Here is a 24,302-nt window from a genome sequence, read left to right on the forward strand (position 1 = left end):
GTCTCCATCGCAGTCCTGATGGGAGGCACAGGGCAGCCCAGGTGCTCGCACCACGGCGACTCTCGGGATGTGCGCTCTACCTCCTTGGCAAGAGGGAGAAGCTCCCATCCTGGGGCTTGGAGGCAGGGTCACGTGTCAGCTGTAGGCAAGGTGCTGCTATTTAGGACGACAGAGCATTCTGCCTTCAAAGTGATCTCTAGGTAAACAAGAGCCAGCCACAAGCGGTATCTCCCAGAGAGACACTCAGCAAGACAGAGGATGAACCAGTTTACCATTCATTACTGATACCCACATATGTCTGAACAGGACCTGAGATGGCTGGGCCCAGAGAGCGCACATTATCTCATTTGGCTGGATACACAGACTATAGTTATCTATAGGACATCCTTTTAAAAAATCTCTGCCTTTTGCTGTTATTTGCTTATAACATCTTCAAATTCAAGTATACTCTTTTAACAATACTAACAATTTTGCAACAGAAATCTGTTGGCTTGCGTGTGAGGACCAAGGAGACCCCCCAAGGAATAAAGTGCTATATTTACATTTTAAAGTATGGAGAAGTGGGTCACCTACCATCACTGAGCTCTCCCATGAACTGATTAGTAGACAATTAAAGAGTGGTTTGGGAATGCAATTTGAAAATGGTTGGTGCTACAGACACATATCTTCCACTTTGGGGAAAAGAGGAAAAACATATGCTAGAAACTAATTTTAATCATCATAAATCAGACTTCAGTTTATTCGACTGTAATAATACCATTCGCTGGCTCGTTCCAGGGTTTCGTACCACCTTGAAAACACTGCTCGGTCCTACACGACACCCAGCATGGATTGTTGGGTCTGACATGTAACTAATTAGACCCCGTGTTAGCTCTGCCTTCAGCCTGTTGGGCAGACAGACAGAGGCATCCACCACGAATCCTGGAATCCCCTCACACTGCAGCGCTGTGGAGCCAACAGGAAGGTTTTTGGATAGAGAGCAGTTGAGACCATAAGATGGGTAAGAACTGGTGGCACTTTCTAGGACTAGTGATTGCTGCAATATTATGAATGTAGCTCTCCACAAGTTAGCTGAGAAGTTGAGGCAGGAGTGCGTGTGAGTGCGCGCATGTGTCTGGATGTAAGTGAGAGATACTTATGTAAGATGCCAGGCCATTTACATGAACTATCTCATTTGCTTTTCTCAGCAAGCCTATGAGGCAGATATTTGTTTATTCTGCATTTTATATATGAGGAAGCTGAGGCCACAGAAGTTAAAAGACCTTGCCCACACTCACACAGTTGCAGAGCTGGGATTGGGACCAAGCTGTCTCTGGATAAAACCTGGGCCCTAAGCCACTAAGCTGATGGGCGTAAGCCCAGTGGGCCGACGCTGCAGGGTATAAATGCACCTGAGCACCCAGGCTGTGGGAGCTTGGTGATATCACTTCATTCTCGGGGGCTCAGGTTCCTCATCTGTAATAGTAGAGAACTGGGTGGGACTCAGATCCTTCTCTACAGCCCTTCTTGGTGGGTGGCTCAACGATTCAGCTTGACTCCTGTGTTCCACAGACAAACAGCACAGTGGGATGGGACCTGTGTCCTAGAGATCAGTGTGCCTCCAGGACCCCAAGTCTTTCCCAGCTCCACATTAGCAGACTGTTTTCCTAATAATACTGAGACATATTTCCTTTTTTCACTGTTATTCTGAGTGTAGGCGGAGTTTTCCGGAAGCTAGGTGAGTGAGCCGACGTCATCATTCTGATGGTTGGCAGAATGTGTGCTTAGGTTTTAGAAATTTCCCAGTATTCATCTGCAATAGGGCAAATATCAAACAAAAGTTCCTTGGGGATCCTTGATGATTTTTAAAGATTTTCAAGAGGTGTTGAGGCTGAAAAGCCTGAGGATCACTGCTCAAGTTTGCGCCTGGAAGACACACGGAAGCAGAAGAGCCACCCTCTCCACGCTGGAGGCCAGAGGGCGAGAGGAGAGAGCCTCGTGCTCGCGGTTTGCTTTTGCACAGCTGAAGAGCAGCCGGGCATTTTAACATGCACCAAGCAGGCAAGCTCTTCCCCAAAACCGTGAACCAGGGCTCAGAGTACCCGACACGGGTAGAGCGTACACCAGGGGAGGGAAGGCACTGTCCTAACAGCCCCGGTGAGCCTATCCTGACCCACGCTGTCCTCACAACAGCCAAGGGCTTGAGGTGGAATCCCCTGGGTGGGCCTTTTGCCCTTCTATGCCCGGTGCTGACACACCGGAAGACCTCAGGAAAACTGAACGTAAAGTGCTGGAGTGGAAAGGGCATGTGGGGGAGGAAGACAGCTCACACTGCTGTCCCGTGGCTTGGCACCTCATCTATTCTACACAAGAATCTGCTGAGGTACCTACAATTAGACCCACTTCAGAGATTAGGAAACCGAGGCCAGACACTGCAGTTACTTATTCAGGCTCACATAGGTAATTGAGCGTGTCTGGCAGCCAAGTCTAAGTACCAGCCCACTACCCTGAGGTTTCAAACCTAGCTCTGCAAAAAAATTATTTGTGGAATTGTAAAATTTTCATATTCCTTGGCCCCACCCCTTGAGATTCTGATTCTGTAGGTCTGGGTGGGGCTCTGGAGTCTGCAGAACACTGCAGAGTGGACTCGATGCTTGGCCTCCGTGGGAAGACCACCCCGCCTGTGGGGGGTTCACACTAACCCTATGGATCACCTTTCTTTAGAAAACGAAAGACCTTAAGGCAGGAACAGGGTGGACGTGGAATCCAACTGCCTTATGCTGCATATGCAGGCTTTTACAAAACAGACCCAAGCAAAGGGGCTTTGAATCAGACCTAGGTCATAAGTGATGGCAATTCTTGACACCAACTCAGTTCACAGACGAGCTGTCTTTTGCAGCAAGTCACAGAAAAGGGCCAGTCTCCACCTTTGAGGAAGGGACTGTAAGAGGAGAGTTTCACAAACTCAAGTTCAAACACTGTCCCCCAGTGAGTGTCCTTGTGTTTGCTATGGCTTCAATCTTAAGCTAAGGGGCTGGAGAAGCAGGGTCCCCTCGGCGATGGTCAGTGATGAAGAAAAGTTCAACTGCATTTTCGTCTGTTCCCCTTCAACTGCAAATCTGCTGTAAGTCACCCCAATTCATCCGAACATAGTAACAACCCCAGTGAACAGAAAAATGGAAAGAAAACAGCGTGGGCTCTTTCTTCAGTTGGGAAATGCGGTTCCGCAAGGACCGGGCACTTGCCTCTCCTGTGCTCCCACAGCAGCATCCTGCTCAAGTTTTGCCCTGGGGAGTGTTTTCTAGATTATAGTCCTCTGCACCGCGGTAATCTCCCTTGATTCTCACAACAGCCCACAGTGGACAGCAGGGCCAGGGTTACTAGCTCGATTTGGTGGATTAGGAAATTAGGAAAAACTGGTACAAGTCATGGAAGCACCACCAAAGTCCACGGCGTCAGAGGTTTCCAGCCAGCAGGCGGCACCCAGGCTGCCCCCGCAGTGTTTCCTCATCCCTCCAAACTGCTCATGTGCTCACCAGACTCACAATTATTCTTGACCCCTTTCTGCTTTCTGTGGCCATTTCCCTCTCCAGCTACATCTCCAGGTTCCTTTTCCACCAGGTGCACACAATGGCTCTCATTTCCTTTCTTAGTCCTGCCTGGTCGCTCACACACCCCTTTGCCTATTTCTCCTACAGAAGGTGCTCTTTTCTCTGGCTGCTCTTGGGGTGACCCTTGGACTCATGTCTCTTATCTCTCATCAACCTCCCTCACCCCTGCTGGGCTGGGTCACCTCAGTTAGCTCTCTACTTCAAGTCTTATTAGCTTGCATTGGAAACATGAAGCCTTGCTGTCATAACAAAGAACGTGCGTTTTGTGAGGACCACTTTACAAGGTGATTTAGCAGAGAGAAGGGCACCTTGCTGCATACTAATGATGCTTTAATAACATGCTCCTGAAGATGGCTGCGCCCAGGTGGATTGAGCAGAGGCTAAAGGGAGCCTCAGCGTGGCTGGGGGGCCGAGGAGGAGGGCAGGGAGTGTGAGGCTCCAGGTAGAAAATCACGAACCAGAGACTGTCAAGGAAAACTTAACCATGTTCGATACCATAACCAGAAAAAATTAACCACCTTCCAGAAGCAGGAAGAGCACGGATTAATCTACAGAGACTAATGCTGCTCTCTGGCTGAATATCAGACAGTCCCTTGGAGCATCTTGAATGTGACAAGGCTGCTGGAGCTGCTGCCTCGCTGTGGCAGTGACCCATTTTGACAGCTCACCACCTCACAAAAGGCATGGAAGTTCACCTCTGAGCACAGGCGAGTTGAACTGGGAAGCCTGTACCAACAGGGCACGGACAGACTGGTCTTAATTTTGGTGTTCTTTATTCTCTTGACTATACTTGTGAAATGGTGGCCCACGTCTGACTAGCCTGCCACCAGAGGAAGGAAGCAATTTATAGGAACAAGATTTCTCAGCCTGTCTTTGGAAAGATATTAATTCCCATTTTATTCCAGATATATTTGCAGCATCCCTGGATCCTAAATGATAAACCAACTGGCCCTGCCTAGAAATTCACTGATTTAAGTAAATATGCACGCGAGCATGCACACACACATACACACACAAACACTCGCATGTGCGCTAAAGATAACCTGTGCATCTCACATATAAACAGACACAGACTTGTAATTTATTACATAAAGTGCAATTCTGGGACCTATGACAAGACATTACACAAGGTAACAAAAGGCTGTGCCCAGTATGGGCTGCCCACTTAAAGAAGAACACACGTCTCCACCTGGTCCAGTGCCAGCTCCCACCTCTCTCATTCCACTCGTTTACCTTGGGCATTATTGAGTTTTGTCTGAAACACAACAGGCAAAGTAACCATGTGGCAATTTTCACTGATGACTTTGTAAGGAAGCCAGACAGGAATGGACATTTTTAAAAGTGTGTGTGTGTGTGTGTGTGTGTGTGTGTGTGTCTTTTCCTATCACAAGTGCTTGGGTATTTAACCCTGTGAGTTACCAAAACTACCCAGAACCTTTGGTGTGAATATGTGTAAAAATAATACATTAGTGTTTTATTCAACCAACTCCTTGGCACAGTGATCCCCCAAACTAGGTCTGTCTTCTTCATACTTCTTTCCTACAAAATTTTGCTGTATTGTAAAGTTTCTGGATTTATATATGTGTTTCTGTCACAAACATTCCTAACCCATCAACCCTGAATGTGACAGATTAAGCACTAATGAAACATTTCTCAAAGATGTAAAACAGACAAGATAAGAATGAGGCAAGGTGGAGCCCGTGCCCAGCGGCAAGGCCCTGGATTCCATCCTCAGCCCTGCAAAATGTGAGGAGAGAAGGGATGTAGGAATTAACTTATCCAATGTCACTGCCAGGGTGTGGCTTGTCTGGGTGAAATCTACTTGGCCATGCGAGGGAATGGCGTGAGCAGACATTCTCTCCTGCCAGCAGAGAACTCAGTCTGTACCTGTATCCCAGGCTCATCCATTTGCAAATTGGGTGACCTTGGGAATTGGCAGCCCAGGCTCACTGTGAAGAACAGATAAGAAAATGTTTGTGAATTTCTTTCTCCACCCCCAACTGTGCTGACCTGTGCTCAGTGTCTTAGTTTGGGGTGGGGGTGGGGTCGGTCACAGACAGCCCTGGATTGGTACTAGCTCTGGGGAGTGAGGACACTGGGTGGAGCTGGTGCAATAGGTCCCCAGGAGGAGGGAACTGAGGGGGGCAGCTGCAGTTCCCCACTGAGGCTGTCTCATACGTCTGGCCAGATACAAGATCAGGAACGGGGCTCCGGCTGGCCTGGCCAAGGGGGTCAGGGGAGAGTAACCGCAACTTCAGGCCAGAACAGTAATTCAACTGCCTGGGTCAACTCGGAGGTGAGGCCAGGAGGAAAGCGACTTTCAAACAATCAGGTTCAGGTGTGGGTTTCGCCCTGGAATTGGGTCCTCTTGGCGTTTAGGGCGACAGGGTAAGGTAGTGGGCAAGGGAAATGCCATCTGGAGTCAGCTCAACTCAGGCCCGCCCTCTCACCCTTCCAGGGCTGCGAGCAGAAAGGGTCATTCTGCCCAATTTCAAACCCAAACTCCACAAAAGCGGCCCGAGCCCGGAGGCGTTCAAGGTGAAGGAGAGGGCAGCCCACTTCGCCGGGCGCGCTCGGCTTTGTCCTTCACACGCTCCGCACTTGAGGGAGAAGCTAATGGCGTTGACCTCGGCCCATCCGCCGTCCCGGGCGCGCACCGCGGCGGGGGACGCTCCCCGCGGGCACCCGCGGCGCCGTGCCGCGTGACCGTGGCCGGGCGCAGCTGACCGCACCGGGAGGGCGGGCGCTGGGCGCGCGACCCCGGCACTGCGGGCCTTTTCTTCCTCGGCGCTCGCAGCCAATGGGCGGGCTCGCTCCGCCGGCTGCCATGGCAACGAGAAGTCGGCTCGGCCGGGCCCGGAACAGATGTCACGTGGGCCGCGGTGAGGGCGGTGGGGGTGGGGAGCGCGGTGGGGGCGCGGGGAGGGGCGGCGCCTCCGGAGTTAAATGGTCCCCCCGCCCGAGGGAGAGGGTCCCAGTCTGAAGTCCGTGCGGGCCTGACGTCTGTTTTCTTTCCCTGCCGGTCCTTTACCGCCAAACACACGCACAGACACCCACGTCCTTTCATCTCCGCTCCCGGGCTGCGGGAGGCCAACACGGAAGCTCTGATCTCTCGAGCCTTAAATGAACAGCGCCTCCGCGGGCAGGCGCGAGCAGGCCTTCCGCGGCCAGTTAGGGGCCGGCCGGGGAGCCGTGCGGGGTGAGTCGGGAAACTGGGAACACGCGGAGCCCAGACAAATCAAGGGGCGTCTGAAAGGCGGACGCACCGCCTCTGCAGGAAACTGCAAGCCCAGTTCACGCTCTCGCCACCGAAATGAAAGGGCTCTGCGCCCCCCTCCTCCTCTCGCGGTTTCTCTGATCATGTCATTCCGAAGGCCATTTTATATAGACCAAACCAGGGCAAGGCTTATAAATCTACCTGCTTCAACAACAAAGGCCCTTTTGTTGTCTCTAAAATAGATCCGACCCTGGCTGAAATGCGGTGTTTGAAATGTTTTGCACTGCTTGCAGTTCTCTTTCACTGAAATTCAGGACTCTATGTGCGTGTATATAAAACAAACCTCTATATTAGTTACTCAGAGAAGAGGTGATGTTAAGGGCATGCAGCAAAACGCACTGTGGCCTTTCCCCTCCCTGCCTGCATCCTAGGGGCCCGATCCCAACCTGGTTCTTTTCACTTATCCAGGAGAACCAGGGAGACAAGCCGAGGAAGGTACAGGTCCTGTCCTATTCTGGGGCATGACAGGCACTGAACGTGTGGGAGGATGGGAAATGCTGCTGATAGTTATTCTGCATTTGGGTTGAATTCATGGGACAAACATTCCCAGAGTGCCTGCTTTGTGCCAAGTTCTCTATGGGGTGTTGCAAAAGATGCAAAGCAGGGAAGATTCCATTCATTGGCAAGAGGGAGAAGCAGCACAGAAACTCTCAGAATGGGTTTGATGGAGTGTCACAAGCAAAGCATGATGGGAATGCTGAGGGCTGCTGGCTGTGAGCAGCTTCCTGGGGTGTTTGAGATGAACAGGAAGAGTCTGGCGTTGACTGAGCACCTCTTCTGTGACAGATATGTTACATACACACCACAGTATACCTACGAGGGCACCACTGTTATCCTGCTCAAAAAATCAAGAACCCAGACTTAACAATGCAAGGTCATACAACAAGCAAGAACACAGCCATGTGGCCCCAAATTATCCATGCACTTCCATGGGCTTTTGATCCATCTCCAGACTAGGAGAAAATGCAACCCTACAAAGAACTCAGCTGGGCGTGAGTGTGGGTACCATTTCCTGACCTCACCTGAGCAAAAACGTTCATGAAATTGTAGGCTCCAACATTCCCTACCCACCTAATACATATTAAACATGTAACAATTAAAATTTAAAAGATTCATCTGGATACATCCTAAAATCATCTTGAATACCACAGGGACTTCCTGTGCTGCCCTTGAAAGATGAATTAGAGTGTTACCCATGGAGAATTTGAATTCATTTGTTCCAATGTCACTCTGTGGGGTTATTTTTGTATCTACACCTCCACTAAAATGAAAATGTCACTTGGCCCTCACAAGGATGCTTTCTTCTACCATCAGTTGGAATCCTAGGGTGACTGCAATGCACTTGAATGAAAAGCAGTGAATGCAAATGAAAGACAGATTACCCAGCAATACCCGTGTCTGCCTTGCTTCTGGAAGCTGCCACTGCTGCCCAACTCCACCCTGGGGAAGTGCTTCCCTGACACTGCAGTGAAGGCCTGCAACCACCAGAGGGCAGTGACACAAACCAGATTTGTGATTGGGGACTGAATGTGGATGCACACAGTTTAATATGTAAAGTCCATTATTGCAAGCTTTTCCTCTCCCCACCCCCTATTAATGAACAAATGCCCAGGGGTAATGCAGAGATTTCTAAATACAGTGCAAGAAAGGGCAATCTGTACTCGTATACAGGGAGTCTAACACACAGTAATAAGTGGAAATGAAAATAATCACCCAGATGCAACTGAACCATTAAGGCTAAAGATCTTGCTGTCTGTACCTCTGCACACATAGAAATATAGATGCCTGTCACCCAGAATTGGGCATTTTAAAAATATTTATTTTGCAAGTTCTTATTTAGAGTTCATAATAATACTCTTAATTACAATCTCAAAGCTCTAAGAGAGGTCTAAGAGGAATTCTAACTCTATGTCTGGGCATACAAAGGGGAATTTTTCTCTCCGACTAAGGTAAATGACTGAATTATTCAGGAACTTGCCATGAGCATTTTAAATCATAAGTTCAGGCTGTAAACAACAGTACAATTTTTTTCTTTTTTAAAGATGAAGAAGAGGTATATAATCTCCAAACCATAAAATATCAACTGACATTTACCCACGTCTACACTGGTGTGATTTTCCAGCGTTGGTGAAAGCGGGAGTCCACTGGAGCTCCCTCGCTGGTTTTAAACATTGCAGGACATGAACACAATAGACCTGAGAAAGAATCCTTCCAGCAGGCAACCTACCCATTTCCCTGGGAACACAGAAACAGAAATAACTTGGCCGAGGAGTTCTGAAAGGAAGATTCCCTGATCCTATATTTGAACAAGGGTTTGAAATTTGAAGGCCTGTGAAAAAGCCAGATGAAGCCATTGCTGACCATCTTGTGTCTGGAGTCGCCCAGTCACACCCTAAGAGTCATAAAGTGCTAGACAGATTACCAGGTGCCTACACGCTGTGTGGGTGAAAGCATGTGGAATTCACAATCAAGTGACTCTCTCTAAGTTTAGTGTCAGGGTTATCTTGGGGATGTGAATGACCCGCTCTGAGCTCTAATTTTCTCCCAGGGCAGGTAAGAGAATAGAACCTGCTCTAGCCCCAAGTATGGGTTCAAAGGTCATTCAGCATAATATGGGGGAAAGTGCTGAGAACTGTGGAGATTTATGAAAAATTTCACTGTTTTTGTTTTCTCTATTTTACACACAAGGAATTAGAGCTGCAGAGATTCATTGAAGGTCATGGTGGGTGAAGGCGGAGCCAGGGCCCCAGCTGGACGTTTTCACCCAGGGCCATGATGCCCACCCCCACATGAACACACAGCAAGGCGTAGTCTGCTCAGGCCACTATTACAAAAGGCCACTAACCAGGCAGCCTCAACAATAGACATCTGCTGTCACCGTCTAGAGGCTGGAAGGCCAAGGTGCTGGTGAGGTAGGTTTCACTGTGAAGCCCCTTCTGGTGGCTTGCGGAGGGATGGGGGTTGCTCACAGGACTTGTTTGTGCGTGGGAGTGGACAGAGGGAGCAAGCACTCTGGAGTCTCTTCTTTAAGGACACTGGGTCTTCCCATCAGGAGTGCGCCACCTTTGTGGCCTCATCTAACTCCTGATACCTGTATCCAAATGTCATCACACTGTGTGGGGGGCACTCCAACATATAATTTTTTTGGAGGGAGACACAAATATTTAGTCCATAAAAAGGGACAAGAAAGTGAACTTCTCCGTCTGCTCCATCTCTCCACAAATACCTGCTGACGATCTGCCAGGAGCCAACACCGTACTAGGCACTGGGTAAATGGGAGCTCCACAGAGTTTACCTAATCATAACTGTCAGAATAGTGCCTAGGGCTTTCCCTGCAGTCTCCTACGAAATCTGACAGATGAGCTTTAGGGACTGTGAATGGAATAGTTCATTACAATCAACTTCACAAGATCTTTCTTCAGGAAGCCTTTGTGAAAAACAATTGTGACCTGAGTCTGGCAACTAATCAGTACATAATTAATATTTGATCAGGTAATTATTAATGTACTGAGGAAGATGGGGGAGGGCAAGAAGGACATGTTCTATAGAAGCTCAGGAAACACAGGGGTCCCACGTGTTCCTCCTGGTGGGGAGACAGGTCCAGCTATAGCAGGACGATTCATCGAGTAGACTCGCTTCATCTCAATTCTGTTGGCATAATTAAAACTAATTTCTGGATCAGAAAACTAAAGGGGCTCAAGTTGATTAATATATATTGATTACTACTGCAAGCCAGTGTACAGATATAGATACAGACATATAAAATCTCATTTAATTCTTATAATGAACCTACAGGGAAGTCTTGTTATCCACACTTAGTTAAGGTGGGTTAAGGCAGTGGTCTGAATCAGAGAAATTAACTCATTTCTCTGATCAGAGAAATTAACTCATGGCTCAGATAGAGACCAAGAGAGAGCATTAGGATACTCTTGCCAAGCCAGTTGTCTAAAAGTCAAGTGACCTCTCCCCTCCACACACAGACACAGAAAGCCTTTTCTCCTTTGCTTTCCCAAACATCCTTCAAACCCTAAGGATGTTTTGCTGTTGTGATTTCAGCATGCTACTTTAGTAAATGGTATAGGAGTCAAGTCAGATCCTTTGGGAAGACAGAAATGTTTGAAAAGGGATAAGTTTATACAAAGTTCCACCTCCCTTTAAACTAGACAAGGATCTCAAGGAGGAGGAAATCAAGTCTGTCCTCTCTAGGGAACTTGAGAGTGCGGCCTGGGATTCGGAGCAGCCAGATGGGCTCCGGCCTGGTGAGCGGGGCACACCTAACAGAACAGTGCCAGGAAGAGTCCCAGCCTCAGTCTCCCCTTCGGGGGAGGACAGGGGACTGTGGCAGGTGGGAAAGCAGTCCTGGGGCACTGTGTACTGAACAGTGGTCCTCCCTAGTGTCCACGTCCCGATCCCTGAAACCTGTGAATCTTGCTTTATGGGGCGCAGATTCCACAGACGTGACTAAGGACCATGAGATGGGGCTTGTCCTGGGTTACCTGGCAGGGGGTGCTAGATCCAACCACGACTGCCCTCATATTAGAGAGAGGCAGAGAAGGATTCGCACCAGAGGAGGAGGAGGTAACGTGACCACAGAGGCAGAGACTGGAGGTCCCAGGCCACTAGAAACTGGACCACAAGGAAGGGTTCGTGGCTGCGCCTCTAGCGGGAGCTCGGCCCAGCCCGCACAGTGATTGGAGCTCAGGGAGTTGGCTTTTGGATTTGTGTCCTCCAGAACTGTGTGAGAATGAACTCTTGTGGTTGTGAGTCACCAGGTTTGTGGCAATTGGTTACAACAGCCATCAGGGACTAATATGGGGTGACAAGTCAGAGATGGCAAAAATTAGGAAAGGGAGGTGGTTTTCTAGGCCAATGTCTGACTTCATCCCAGCAAGTATCAGGGTACAGTCGCAACCTTGGCACTCCCCGGGTCAGGAGAGCCTGCTCTGGGCTCAGGAGCACCAGGGTGCAGGAGAGAGTGTGCTCCTCCTGGCGTCAGCACCCCTAGTCCAGCAGAAGTCCACAACCTGTAGATTTGGTCTCTATGGCAACAGCGGGTCCACACAGGAATTAACCTTGGAACATAAGGAAACCTGGGATAATTCTACATGGCGTTCACAAGTTCTTGAGCGCCTGTGGTTCTCATCGAGGCCCCTGGAAGTGCTTGATCTTTGGGCAAGAGCTATTTGTCACATCTCAGATATGCCACGCTATTTAGGCACTCTGATGACAGTTACAGATGTCTCATGGGAAGATGGCATGATGACTGCAGGACCTGGTAGACCCTGCCAAGGGCTTTGGATTTCACTCCAAACACAACAGGGAAGGCAGGAACAAGTTGGGCACAGGGAAGGGCATGTTCCCGTTGTATTTAAGAAAGCCACCTCTGCTGTCCTGTGTGGGTAGTCACAGTCACGGAGAGAGGAGAGGCTCCGTGGCCCAGGAACAGATCACGGTGGCCTAAGGTATGATATGAACATGACAATGAAAGAGAAGCAGGGAAACTAGAGATGGAGCTGAGAGGTAGAACTGGGTTAATCTGGCCAACTGGCCGTGAGGGGGAGTGACAGGCACGGATGGGGGTGATTCATAGGGAAGGCTGTTGGGGGCAGGCAGAGGAGGAACACAGGGGCCTTGAGCTGTGTTGTAAGGTGCCTTCAGATATACTGTTGAAGAGGAAGTGGAAATAACAAGGAGGCACTCACGGGTGGGGAGCTGGAGCCCTGTGGGTGGTGTGGACCACAGACATGAGTGTCATTGGTGAGGTATGACAGTTAAGCTACATGTTTGAGTTTAAAGAAGCAAAAATGAATTGCTTCAGTGAACATCATAAATAACGGTCTTCATTTTGGCTTGGATACGAGGTATCCCCAGAGCTCACATTAATGCGGGAATATTCAGAGGCAAATGGTTAGGTTATTACAGCTGTACCCCAGTCAGTCCTTCCTAGTCTGAATGGGCTGACTGGGTGGCAGCTGTAGGCAGCAGGGGTGTGGGTCACTGGGGGTGTGTTCTTCCCTAGGGTCCCTTTCTGCCACCTCCTTCTCTCTCTCTCCTTCCTGACTCTGACGTGAGTTGAGCAGTCACATGGGTGATGGATGGGTGGGTAGATGGATGGGTGGACGGCTGAACAGAAAGACTGATAGAGACAGATTTTGTAACACTTTTTATATTTGAAATATAGTGGGTAATTTGGCATTTGCTCCATCCATAAATGTATTAGTCTTATTAAGACTTAATATGGCTGGGCACAGTGGTGCATACTTGTAATCCAAGTGATTAGGGAGGCTGAGGCAGGAGGCTCACAATTCAAAGTCAGCCTCAGAAACTTAGTGAGACCCTAAGCAACTTAGTAAGACCCTCTCTCAGAATAAAAAATAAAAAGGGCTGAGGATGTGGCTCAGTGTTAAGCACCCCCTGGGTTCAATCACCAGTACCCACCCCCCGCCAAAAAAAGGACTCAGTATGTTGTACAACATATACAAAGGAAAACTCTGCTTTTCTTCTCCCTTTTAATAAATATTCAGAAGAATTGTATTTTCTGCTCACAAACCTTGAGGAGTTGGGAAGAAGTTAGGTCCTATGGCCCAGAGAGCTAGCTTTATATTTGTTAATTGACATTCACATTTCAAGACACATAATCTCTCAGTGGTCAAAAGATTTAATTCCTAAGTGAGGAAGAGCCACATTTTCAGGATAAGAGAATCCCATGTGGACCACCCCACCCATATCAGGCCTGCTTCAGTTTAGGATGCCAGAGATGTCTCACAGGCTTACTTGGCAGGTCAATTGTCCACGTTTGATATTTAAAAATAATGATAATACATTTGATCATATCTTCTAATCAGTGTTATAAGCAAATAATACTTCTGTGAAATTCTCTCAGGAAAAATTTTAAATATGAAGAAGAGGTTAGGGAGAGGTTACAAAGACTTCCTCAAAGGGCAAGAACACCCCACAGCAGTTAGCTGTCCAGCTCGGTGGGAATGACCCTGCGGTTCAGGGCCAGCACACCCAGTGTGAAGTTCCAATTTCACTCCTCAACGTGGTCCTTCTCCTGAGGTCTTCCTGCCCCTCCAGTCTGGCAGGAAATCAGCAAACCTCTCTAGCATCCTCTCTCCCTCGGCCTCGCGAGCCGGGATCCACAGCCCAGCCAGCTTTGCAGAAAACCACAGTTTAGGTGGGAGATCCCTTTTGGTTTCCGGCCCCTCGGCGGTACTGCACATCTAATTAGCTGAACAATTGGTCCCTGTGATAAAATCAGCTAATTTTATGTCCAAATGGCTGCTCTGTGGTAAGCAATACTGTCACTCTAAATTTCACACATAAAGAAGTTGCTGAAGAAGCTGGTTGCTAGGGGTCGCTGGGGGCAACCAGTGACGACCATTACACTTAGTAACCTAAGTCGTGTCACAGCTGGCGCACATGAGATGCGGCCACAGAATGCAGTGACACGGACTAAATGCCAACCTTGAAGAGGGAGAACGGGAAACAGAGTGAATGGAACGGGAGGTTGGCAGAATCCCCCCGCTCTTAGGAACAAATCTAAGCATGCAGTTGAGGAGGGCCAGTCCTGGTCACCTGCCCAGACACTGCCTCCTCAGTCAGCTGGGAAGCCGACGGGGAAAACCACGTCTCCCCTACTTTGTGGCTCCCAGTTTCGAAAATATGTTCTAAGGTAAATATGAAAGAAAAGATGGACTACTTTATGGCATAAAAGCTCACCATTTCACCTTTCACAGGCAAATTTTTGATTGTTTGATATGTATATTACACCTAGGAAATTATACCAAGGAAATTCATATGTATCAAACTAGAAATCAATTATCAAGTTAGAAATTCATATGTATCAAAACTAGAAATCAATCATCAAGTTAGAAATTCATATGTATCAAAACTAGAAATAAGGATCTCAGAAACAGATGACTGCATACAAGTTTATGTGAAGATACTGAGAGATACACCTACCTCTAAGCATATCTATGTGTCTATATAGAAAGGTGCAATGAGAGACTTATGAAATACCTTCACTTATAAATACCTCAAACAGTAATCAGCCTGTAGCCAACATCCGGCCAGTTGGCCGTTGCTATTCTAGTACCCTCACCACTACTACGCAGCTGCAGGTGCGCTAGATCACCGGTACCTAAGCCTCGTGCGGAAACTCTCTCTTGCACATGATTTCTAAGATTCAGGCACATGATTATTAAGTCACACAGACAACATGTGAATTGAGCAGCTGGATGTTGGCGGCCCCCTGCATGACTACGACCACACATGTCCAGGGAATAAAAGTCTAAATGAAAAAGGACCCGAGAAGAGACAATTTACAGGTAAAAGCTGTTCAACACGGAACACAGTTCCAGATGAAAGGAACCCATCTCCCTCGGCCCTTAGGGCTGCCCGAGTCAGGGTGGCGGCAGGTGGGGGGGCCTACCTTCTGATAGTCCTCCTTGGACCGCAGGGCTGCCTCCATCTGCGCAGCGGAGGATGGGTAGATTGCCGAGCGGTACTGGGTGCCATGGTCGTGGCCTTGGCGCATGCCTGGGGTGGAAAACAGAGAAGATTATGTGGTTCAAGAATTGGTTTCCTTTTTTTTTTTTTTAAATATTTTTTTAGAGTTGATGGGCCTTTATTTTATTCATTTATTTATATGTGGTGCCGATAATCGAACCCAGCGCCTCACACATGTGAGGCAAGCACTCTGCCACTGAGCCACAACCCCAGCCCTGTTTTCCCTTTTGACAAGTGCCCAGACTCCTCCAACAGAGGACCCACCTTCCATAAGGACCGTTCTGCATTTTCAACATGAGCACAATGCAAGTTGCCTGGAGGTCCAGCTGAGGGGCCACTCTGGTTCAGAGTGGGGAGGGCCCTAGGACCTGCGTTCCTCATGTGCTCACAGGTGGTGCTGGTCACCACATCTCACTTTGAGGAACAAGACTTTAGAATCTGCTGGATGCTCTGATGGTTCCTTATTCAACCATCAGCAACATTTTTGCTCCCAGTGCTGTGGATGGCTTGCTGTGACAACTCCACTCTTCCCAGCACCTCTCCCTGGGATGCCGTGTGCAATGCTCACGCTGCACCCCACCATGCACATGCATGCACCCAGCTCCCATTTGGCCTTCAAGACTTAGTTTCTGCATCTCTTTGCAGCACCCTTCATGGTCAACCTCCCCATCTGGGAGTTACCGCTGTCTCCTTTGGCTCCACTGGGCCTCTGAGGTCCCTCTCCTAGAGATGACCACTCTGCTTTGTTGTTATGTGCTGTCCACCCCCCTCCTCTCTGAGCCTTCTGCAGGGCAGAGCTGAGAGCCTCAGTGCACGATATAATTCAGACACAGAGCCATGTGTCATGGTTTGGATATGAGGTGTCCCCCCAAGCTCGTGTGAAACAATGCTAGAATGTTCCAAGGTGAAATCATTGGATTGTGTGAGCTGTAACCTAATCAGTCCACCCTGAATGGACTGGGTGGTAACTGTAGACGGGTGGGGAGTGACTGCAGAACGCGTCACTGGGGCGTGGTCTTTCCTACGGCCCCTTCCCATTGACCCCTGCTTCTCTGCTGCCAAGGGGTGAGCAGCTGCTCGCCTCAGACCCAGAGCAATGGAGGTGGTCATCTATGAATTGAGACCTCTGAAACTATAAGCCTCAGATAAACTTTTTGTCTTCTAAATTTCTGCATTCGTTAGCTTTTGCTTCACTGTGACCAAAATATCTGACAAGAAAACAATGCTTCCACATGAAGAGTATGTGAGCTCATATCTTGTGATCCAAGCCCCTTTGGTCAATACCAGAGTTTGAATCAATCTATCAAACTCTTCTCATCTTATTTCATTCACACCATTAAATTCAAATAACAAAATGACCTTAAGAGCTACAGGGAAAGTGTATAAAGGAGCTGGAGAGTTGGGCCAGCAGAAGCGACTGCAGTGGCTAAAGACACCGAAGGTTCACTCTGGCAGGTGAGGGACTGAGAGGAATTCACCATTGAAGGAGGACACCAAAATAGAGGCTGAAAGTCATACTCCATGTATGTATAATGTGTCAAATATCCTACTGTCACATGTAACTAAGAAGAACAAATAAAAAATTTTAAAAAGTAGAGGCTGAAATCATGACAAACAGCAGAGGCAGGGTGGAGCGTGGGCTACGCAGGCTGCGTGTGTGTGTGTGTGTGTGTGTGTGTGTGTCTGTGTCTGTGTGTGCTGCGTGTGTGTGTGTGTGTGTGTGTGTGTCTGTGTCTGTGTGTGTACACGTGTGTGCACATGAGCAGGCGTGTGTGAGAGGTTACTTCTGGCATCTACTTCTTCCCACTCCCGGCCTCGCTGACTCCCTAGAAGCCCCCTCCTCCGGCCTTCAGAATCCCATGCTTCCCTCAGTGTGGACAGGCCACGTGGGACCAGGAACTAATGAGGGGCTTCAAGAGTCAATACCAAGAATAACACCAGAATATTCATTTAATAACCAACTCACTCCTCGAGCACCATTTAGTACCAAATCTCAATTTCATTTCTGTGTAAGTCACATATTCACTATTTATTCACATAAATATAATTTATTAACTCTCTAGTACATGCTGCATTTTCCAAGCACGGAGGATACAGCAATGGGCACTAGAAAGCCTGATTCCACAGAGTGTCCATTCTAGTGGTGAGTAACGCACTGGAGACACAGACACTCCCCGGCACCTGGGCCATCTGTTTTCTCCTTTGATTCTCCCTCCCTCACTTACAAGTGGGGTTTTGGCTGCCCGGCACCTTACAACTACAACTCATTTTTCAAAATAAGCTTTGTAAAGCTCCCATATGCTCCATACATTGGAGACAATAAGCATCTACGTATTTGGTTCAAGGTCTTTGAATTATTATAGGATCATGAAAATTGTTGCTTATGGATAAAATCTTGTGTTTAGCAAACAAGGTGGGAATAATTAAGAACCACTCTAAGGATGTGCTTACCAGTGGCCTCTTCCACTGAAGAAGCCCACTTCATTCATTATATCACATATGACCTGGTAGAAGGAGTGCACAAGAAACCCTTAGGGTATGCCTGTATTTAGATCCTCTCTGCAGTGACATGGTTGTCGGAGACCAGCTCCAACAGGGGGTCTCAGGAGACGAACGGATGGTGAGGAGTCGGCGAAAGAGGGGGTGGAGAAACAACACAGACACCAAAGTGAAGGTGCTGATCCCAATCTTTACTTGTGAAGTTGATCATATATACTTTTCATTTTGGCAGGCTCACAGTACTTTGTGGTTACAAAACAGGAATCATTATTCAAAGAAACAAAATATTACGTAGCTACAATTAGAATAGAAGAATGTATCTTGGCTTATGCATAAGCAAGCATTTGTACTTTCAGTTCGCGTTTTGCTTTGAGCTGTTTCTGCTTAGTTAACTTTTAATAATAGTTAGAAATGTCCTAAACTATTGGCCTATACCTTGACTATTCTTTCTTGACTTACTGGCTGGAACCGGTGCCATGATTACGGCAAGTTGTTGACTTGTTATTAATTTTAATCAAACAGGAGTAAGAGCACAAACCATTGTGCACAGGAACAAGAACAAGTTGCCCAGTACTAAGCACTAATCTATCTTCTTAACATTAATTTTTCTTCTCTAGATTTTAATTTAATTTCTCAAAAACTTCCTTGACAGGAATACAGGGAGTTTTTCATTAGACATTAATAATTTACGCTCCACAGCTGAATCATTGCATTTAGAGCAAACAGATCTATTCTTAGAAGTATTTGCATTAATTGGGAAAGTCATGTTTTTTCCTTCATACTTAATGGTCATATGAGAAGTCGCAACTATATTTATTAAAGGAATACAGAAATAAACCAGCCCATTCCCAGAAACATGCTGCGCTCCTCCAGAGGATGGACGCCTTGCACCATCCACCTCAGTAGGGCCTTGCCATTGCCTGAGTCAGGGGAGGGGCGCAGCACATGGTGATCTAAGGGAGATTTCACAGTGTCATGTGGTCAGGCAGAAAAGAGGCCGGTGACTGTCACTGTAGGCAACTGTGCAAGATAACCCATTTATACAAAAATAATTCGTGGATTAGTTATACAACTGGAGGTTATAAACTTCCGATAAAACCCAGGGAAAGGCTTTAGGACCCCTTCCTGAAGCCAGGATCCCTTGGCTATCACTTGACTGTCACCACAGTGTGGCTCCCTTGCTGTCTTTCTTGTGCAGATGTGGGGTGTTCCCCAAACATTCTGGATGCCTTAAATGGAACTAACATCGTAAACACTGTTCACCTTTCCTTTTGCATCAACCCAAACTGACTGGTCATTCAATGGAAATAGAGACGACATTTACTCATTTACAAGCACCATCTGCAAACAGAAATCTTAACCTATATCCCCAAACTTCTGATCCCAATTTAACATAACTAAAACCTCCCGTGTCTATAATAATGCCCACTCTCTTCCTGGTCACTCTGATCAAGCACCTGACTGGTCAGAGAATAAGGAAGAAGTGTTAACAAGTGAAATATGATAGGAGACAAAGAGAAGACTCCCAAGCCTTTCTCCACATTCCCTCACATCTGAAAAGATGAAAAGACTCTCTGGTACAGTCACACACAACAATGTGAGTGGGTTTTTTTCCCATCAAAGTTCATCCTGAAGAGAAGACATAATATCTTGAGATAAAACCACACACCCGTACCCACATGTGCACTGTGCAATTGACCTGCACGCTTCAGGTCACGGGTGTCAAATGGATAGGGCTTGGAAATGTGGATCAGGTGGTTTCCTGTGAAGCATGAGTTGATGCTCGATGGATTGAAAACCTTAAGACTTTTCTTCTTGCCTCTGCATTGTCAGCATCACCTGACACTTCGACACTTCGGCATCCTTCCAAGCTCCACTGGTTTGTGTCATGAACACAAAACAGCCATTCATTCACAGGTGGGAACAGGGCTTACTAGGAGCAACCTAGGACTGACTGCTATTGTTTGTGGAACAGCTGATGAGGGTCTAACCATAGGTTTGCTGTAGAAAGAAGACAGGCCCTGGGTACTTTGCTTACTGTAAACTACTACATAGGTGTTAAGAACTTTTCCTTCCTACAATTCTCACCAAATTTGGAACTCTTCAGAACAGCTAATTTGAAATAAAAATAATGAACAACATCATACAAAATTCTCTAGAAGTTGCCATTTTTTTGTCCCTCAAAAAGCTTTATTTACATCCAACTCTCAGTCACAGAGCAGAGGTGACATCTATGAATCCAAAGATGAATCAACATTTGTCTTATGTGCATAGAAAACATACCACCCACCTAATGTTTAACTCTCTAGTACATTTTTAGCAGAACTATCTTCCTAGTTAGATTTTAACTCTGATAATCAATGGAAGACAAACCTAAGGAAGTGAAAGGGCTCTCTGATGAATCAAGTGGTCCCCCTCTTGGCATCTGATCCAAAGTTTGGAAAAACTGGGCCTGTTGGCATTACTTTGTATGTCCTGAAATACACAGCCCTGGCATATTATAGGAGGGAAAGAAAAGGCCTACAGAGTGTTAGCAAGAAAGAATATCAGCATTCATAACTTTGAAAAGTTTTCTTTGCCTGTTTGCCTTCTTGGTAACAATCCATGCATCCTCCCTATTTCAGGTAAGGTACTAGGTATATGGATTAAAGAAATAAAACTACAGTATTATTTTTCAACTAAACATAATCCATAAAGAGAAATAGAGAGACCAATAAGCATAATCTAGTTTTAAAGACATTATGGGAAAAATCTGTGCAGGTATGAATAATGCAGGGGTTCAGACGGGGAAGAAGGTAAGTTATGAGAGGTGGGGGAGGGGCTTCAGTCTGCAAGGATGCAGACAGACATGACTCATCTGGATGAGAAGGAGGTAGAAACATGGGTGAAAGTTTCTCCAGGAGGCAGAACAAGGTAAGGACTGAATATGGAACAGCATGGTGCCTTCAGGGGCCTGGAAGGAGCTGGCACTGCTTGAAGAGCAACACAACGTGGTCAGCATCTTTATCAAAGCCCCAAATTGTCACTTGTCGAGGATCAGCCTTCTTCACCAAGCTCGAAGCCCAGATGGGAAAGATGGTTCCCTAGGAAATATGGTTTGATGCCCAGTGGACTGAAAAACCAGATGAGAAAACCAACACCCAGGAGCTGCTGCAAGTACGCGAGCCAGACCTCCTGCCCACCCTCTGAATCACAACGCAGATGAAATGGCCGACTGTCATGGATTGATCCAAACAGCTTTATGATGCCATTCTCCAGAGGCAAAAATAGCCAAAGTTTATTTTGAGAACAGAGAGAAAAAAATTCCATTGAAAAATGGAATAAAATCCTATATGTCTTTCCTTCTCCTGCAAACAGATATGTTCTCTCCAGCAAAAGCATAATGCCAACTATGTACTCAACATTAGGGAGGTTCCAGAGGAATTAGGATATGATCCTTGGTCTCAGGAAATAACCTGGAGAGAAGGCGGAGGAAAAGGAACAATTATGAGGTTGACCCTGCACCTCATTTCATTAGGTCTTTGCCAGTACTGTGCTTCTGGAGTGAGGGGGCTAGGCCATTCCAAAGCTTCTGCTTCCTTCTTGTGAACTTCATTCAGCACATTCACTTCATCCCTGTGAAGAAGGGCTAAGCTGTCTTTCCAAAAAGGAAATTATGGATAAGAGACATTAAGTGACATTATCTGCCTGGGGTCACATTATCAACTAAATGGGTCTCCTATGATTTCAGTCTTGGTTTATCTGACTCCAAAGACCTTTCTCCTTTCAAATTTGATGCACAAGATGTTCTAGCAGAATAATCAAAAGACAGTTGAACAAACTGTTCCTGTATATGGAGTATCAGGTTAGGGGAGGAATATTGTAGCCTAGAGCCCAGGAATAAAAAATGGCTGGGTGTATTCTGAGGATTGTGCAGAGATAGGACTGGGGCCTGGTAGGAAATAAAGCCAGTCAGTCGAGCTTAAGGTCGCACAATATCTTGACAAGTCACACCAGGGACCAGAGGACCAATATAAAGATTGGCCTCGAGGAAACCAGAATCCTGGGTGCATATAAATCATTGCTGACCCTAAATTTTCTTTTACACAGACTCAACAAGTGCTATGAAGTTTACCAAGACCTCCATCTGGCTTTGAGAAAACTAAGCAGTCAAGTTTCTGTTGGGCGGTCTGCGTGGTCAGGCAGGCAAGCAGAAGGTGTGCTGTGGGGGTGCAAGGAGGACACCGGGCTGAGAATCAGCTCTGTGCTTGGCCATCCTCCACGCCACTCCTGATGGGTTCATGAGGCACGGGTGCTGGGTGCTCTTGATGAGGACTGACTCTTGGCACCTACCCACTGTTTGAGATTTCTCCATCACCATCTCCACAGAAGATTTACAAGGGACAAACCATCCTGAGACTGTGCTGAGATTTCTCTCCCTGTCAGTGGAGCCAGGAAAGCCTTGGAAAGCAGAGACCTGCTTTACCACGATAAAGCACAGAGAAGAAGAGATCTCACGTGCTCCCAGGGCTGTCTGGACTGCAGCTCATTTTTATAACCAGACCTGTTTAATCCACTCCGACAGGAAATTCAAAATATGTTTGGACCTGGGAATGTCAAAGGGAAGCTCAGGTTAGGAGTTGCTGCAGGTGATGCCTTTACAAGGCCCCAGGAGTCACCACCACCTGATAGTGCCATAGAGGCAACCATCTCCATCGTGGAGAACTTAAAGGAGCATCTTGTCCGCAGGTGCAGAGAGGCTCTCTCCAAGACGGACTCCACATCCTGCTCTTGAGTAGCCTGCTGCTAAGAAAACCTGGAAGCCAGCCCACCGTCTGCTCATGAAGCACAGGAATAGCTCTGGGTTCTGTCTTAGGAAAGGTCCAGATTCTAACTCCAGATCTGCCATTAATCAACTGTGTAATCTCCGACGGGGTCCTAAACCACCTACCTTCAGTTTCCTCATGTGGAGAACCAGGGATGACAATTGGTACCTTGTGGGACGGTCAGGCATCTCACTCAGGAGCTCAGCAATGGCAGGCCCCTGCCCGAGATTTGCAATGCAGAAATCCAGGGGGAGAGTTTCCAGCACACCACTGAACAATCACAAAATTCCTCAGGCAGCGACACTCAGGAACCTAGCCCAGTCTGTGAAATATGCTCGAGGTTCATTAAATACAGACCAAAGAGCTGGATCTCCATCTCAGAAGATGCCAGAACTTTTCGGATGAGAGGGCAGAGAAGCCTGATGTGATCCTTAGGACAGGCAGGCCCTCACTCTGTTTTCATCCTTCAGTCCTGGCTCTTCCTGGTCACTCTGCTCCACCTGAGTGTCTTCCCCCTGGGCCCCGGCTCCACCCTTCCCACTGCTGACCATTCCATCACCATCACCCTCCTCACCACCCTGTCCCTGGGCCCGGTCACTGCTTGCCTTCCTGCCCCTTCCGGCTGACAGTCTACACCTGACCTGCAACCCCAGCTCTCCTGAGGCTCAGTCCAGCAGCACCACACCCCCACCAGGGCTCCCCACATTGAAGCCCAGGGGCTCTGTTCTCAGCATGAGCATGTCGTCTTCCATTCCACCTTCTTCATGCGTCGTTGACGTGCCTACTCTCCTAGCAAGCCTGCCCTCCATCCTGTAGCCCGTCACTCACTCCTGGGGCCAGGCGATCTCCTGGCTTTTACTATGTTTCCTGTAAATACGTCACCAATGTCCTTTCTATTTCCATGGCCTCTACCCATCTTGACCTCATACCTTGAGGTGTGTGACGATCAGCCTAGCCTGGACATCAGGGCCTTCTGAGTGGCCCTGACTCAGGAGTGCCTACTAAGAGCATCTGATGGTTTGGCACTGAGCCGCTGGAGCGAGCAAGCCCACAGCTCCCTGCAGTCCTGGGCCAGCTCAGTGGTGACCCTACTGCTGCTTCCAGAAGAGCAGGACTCGGGTTTCACCCCTTCTCTTCCAAGGACAAAGCCCCCGGGCATCACTTCCAGTTTTCCCCTTTGTAGAGCAAGAACATGATGCAGGAAATGAGAGGCCAGAAACTCCCTCCTCCACATCACCCTCGGCCTCACAGGTTTTATGTAGAATCATACTTTCAACTTGCTGATTTTCCTGTAAACTTTATAAAAGCCAGTTATTCTGATCAGTTACTCTCCATATGGCTATTCATTAAAGTAATTTCCCTTCAAAACATAAAGTGAAAGCAAGAAAATTTGACTCTAAACAATCCATTGGATCTACAATATAAATATGTTCAGTTCCTGAATTTTCGAATCAAAACACCCCAGGTTCACATTTCAATGTGGACTCCATGTGAGTCCACCAGGAGATAAGAGCAAGGGTTCACAAGGTCATTTGGAGGAGCTAAGTGCACTTGGGCTACTTTCAAGACAGAGGGAAAAACCAAGAAATCAATTAATATTCTCTAAGTAAGATGCAGGTG

General features: G+C 47.6%; 1 protein-coding gene and 1 long non-coding RNA gene across 7 annotated transcripts in view; one reads left to right on the forward strand and one right to left on the reverse strand.

Annotated features, from left to right (window-relative positions):
• Positions 1-24,302, reverse strand: part of Msra (methionine sulfoxide reductase A) — a 326,527-nt gene that overhangs the window by 66,568 nt on the left and 235,657 nt on the right. For all 6 annotated transcript variants that reach the window (XM_021734523.3, XM_021734521.3, XM_005337228.5 and 3 more), the window contains one exon: positions 15,302-15,408. In XM_021734523.3, coding sequence (XP_021590198.1) covers positions 15,302-15,408 — 107 coding nt within the window. The remainder of the gene's footprint in view (positions 1-15,301; positions 15,409-24,302) is intronic.
• On the forward strand, positions 5,644-7,024 carry LOC144370260 (uncharacterized). The gene is made up of 2 exons (XR_013430154.1): positions 5,644-5,886; positions 6,049-7,024. It is a non-coding gene; the product is annotated as an uncharacterized LOC144370260 (long non-coding RNA).

Source organism: Ictidomys tridecemlineatus, chromosome 14 (assembly GCF_052094955.1).
Source record: "Ictidomys tridecemlineatus isolate mIctTri1 chromosome 14, mIctTri1.hap1, whole genome shotgun sequence".
Lineage (NCBI taxonomy): Eukaryota > Metazoa > Chordata > Mammalia > Rodentia > Sciuridae > Ictidomys > Ictidomys tridecemlineatus.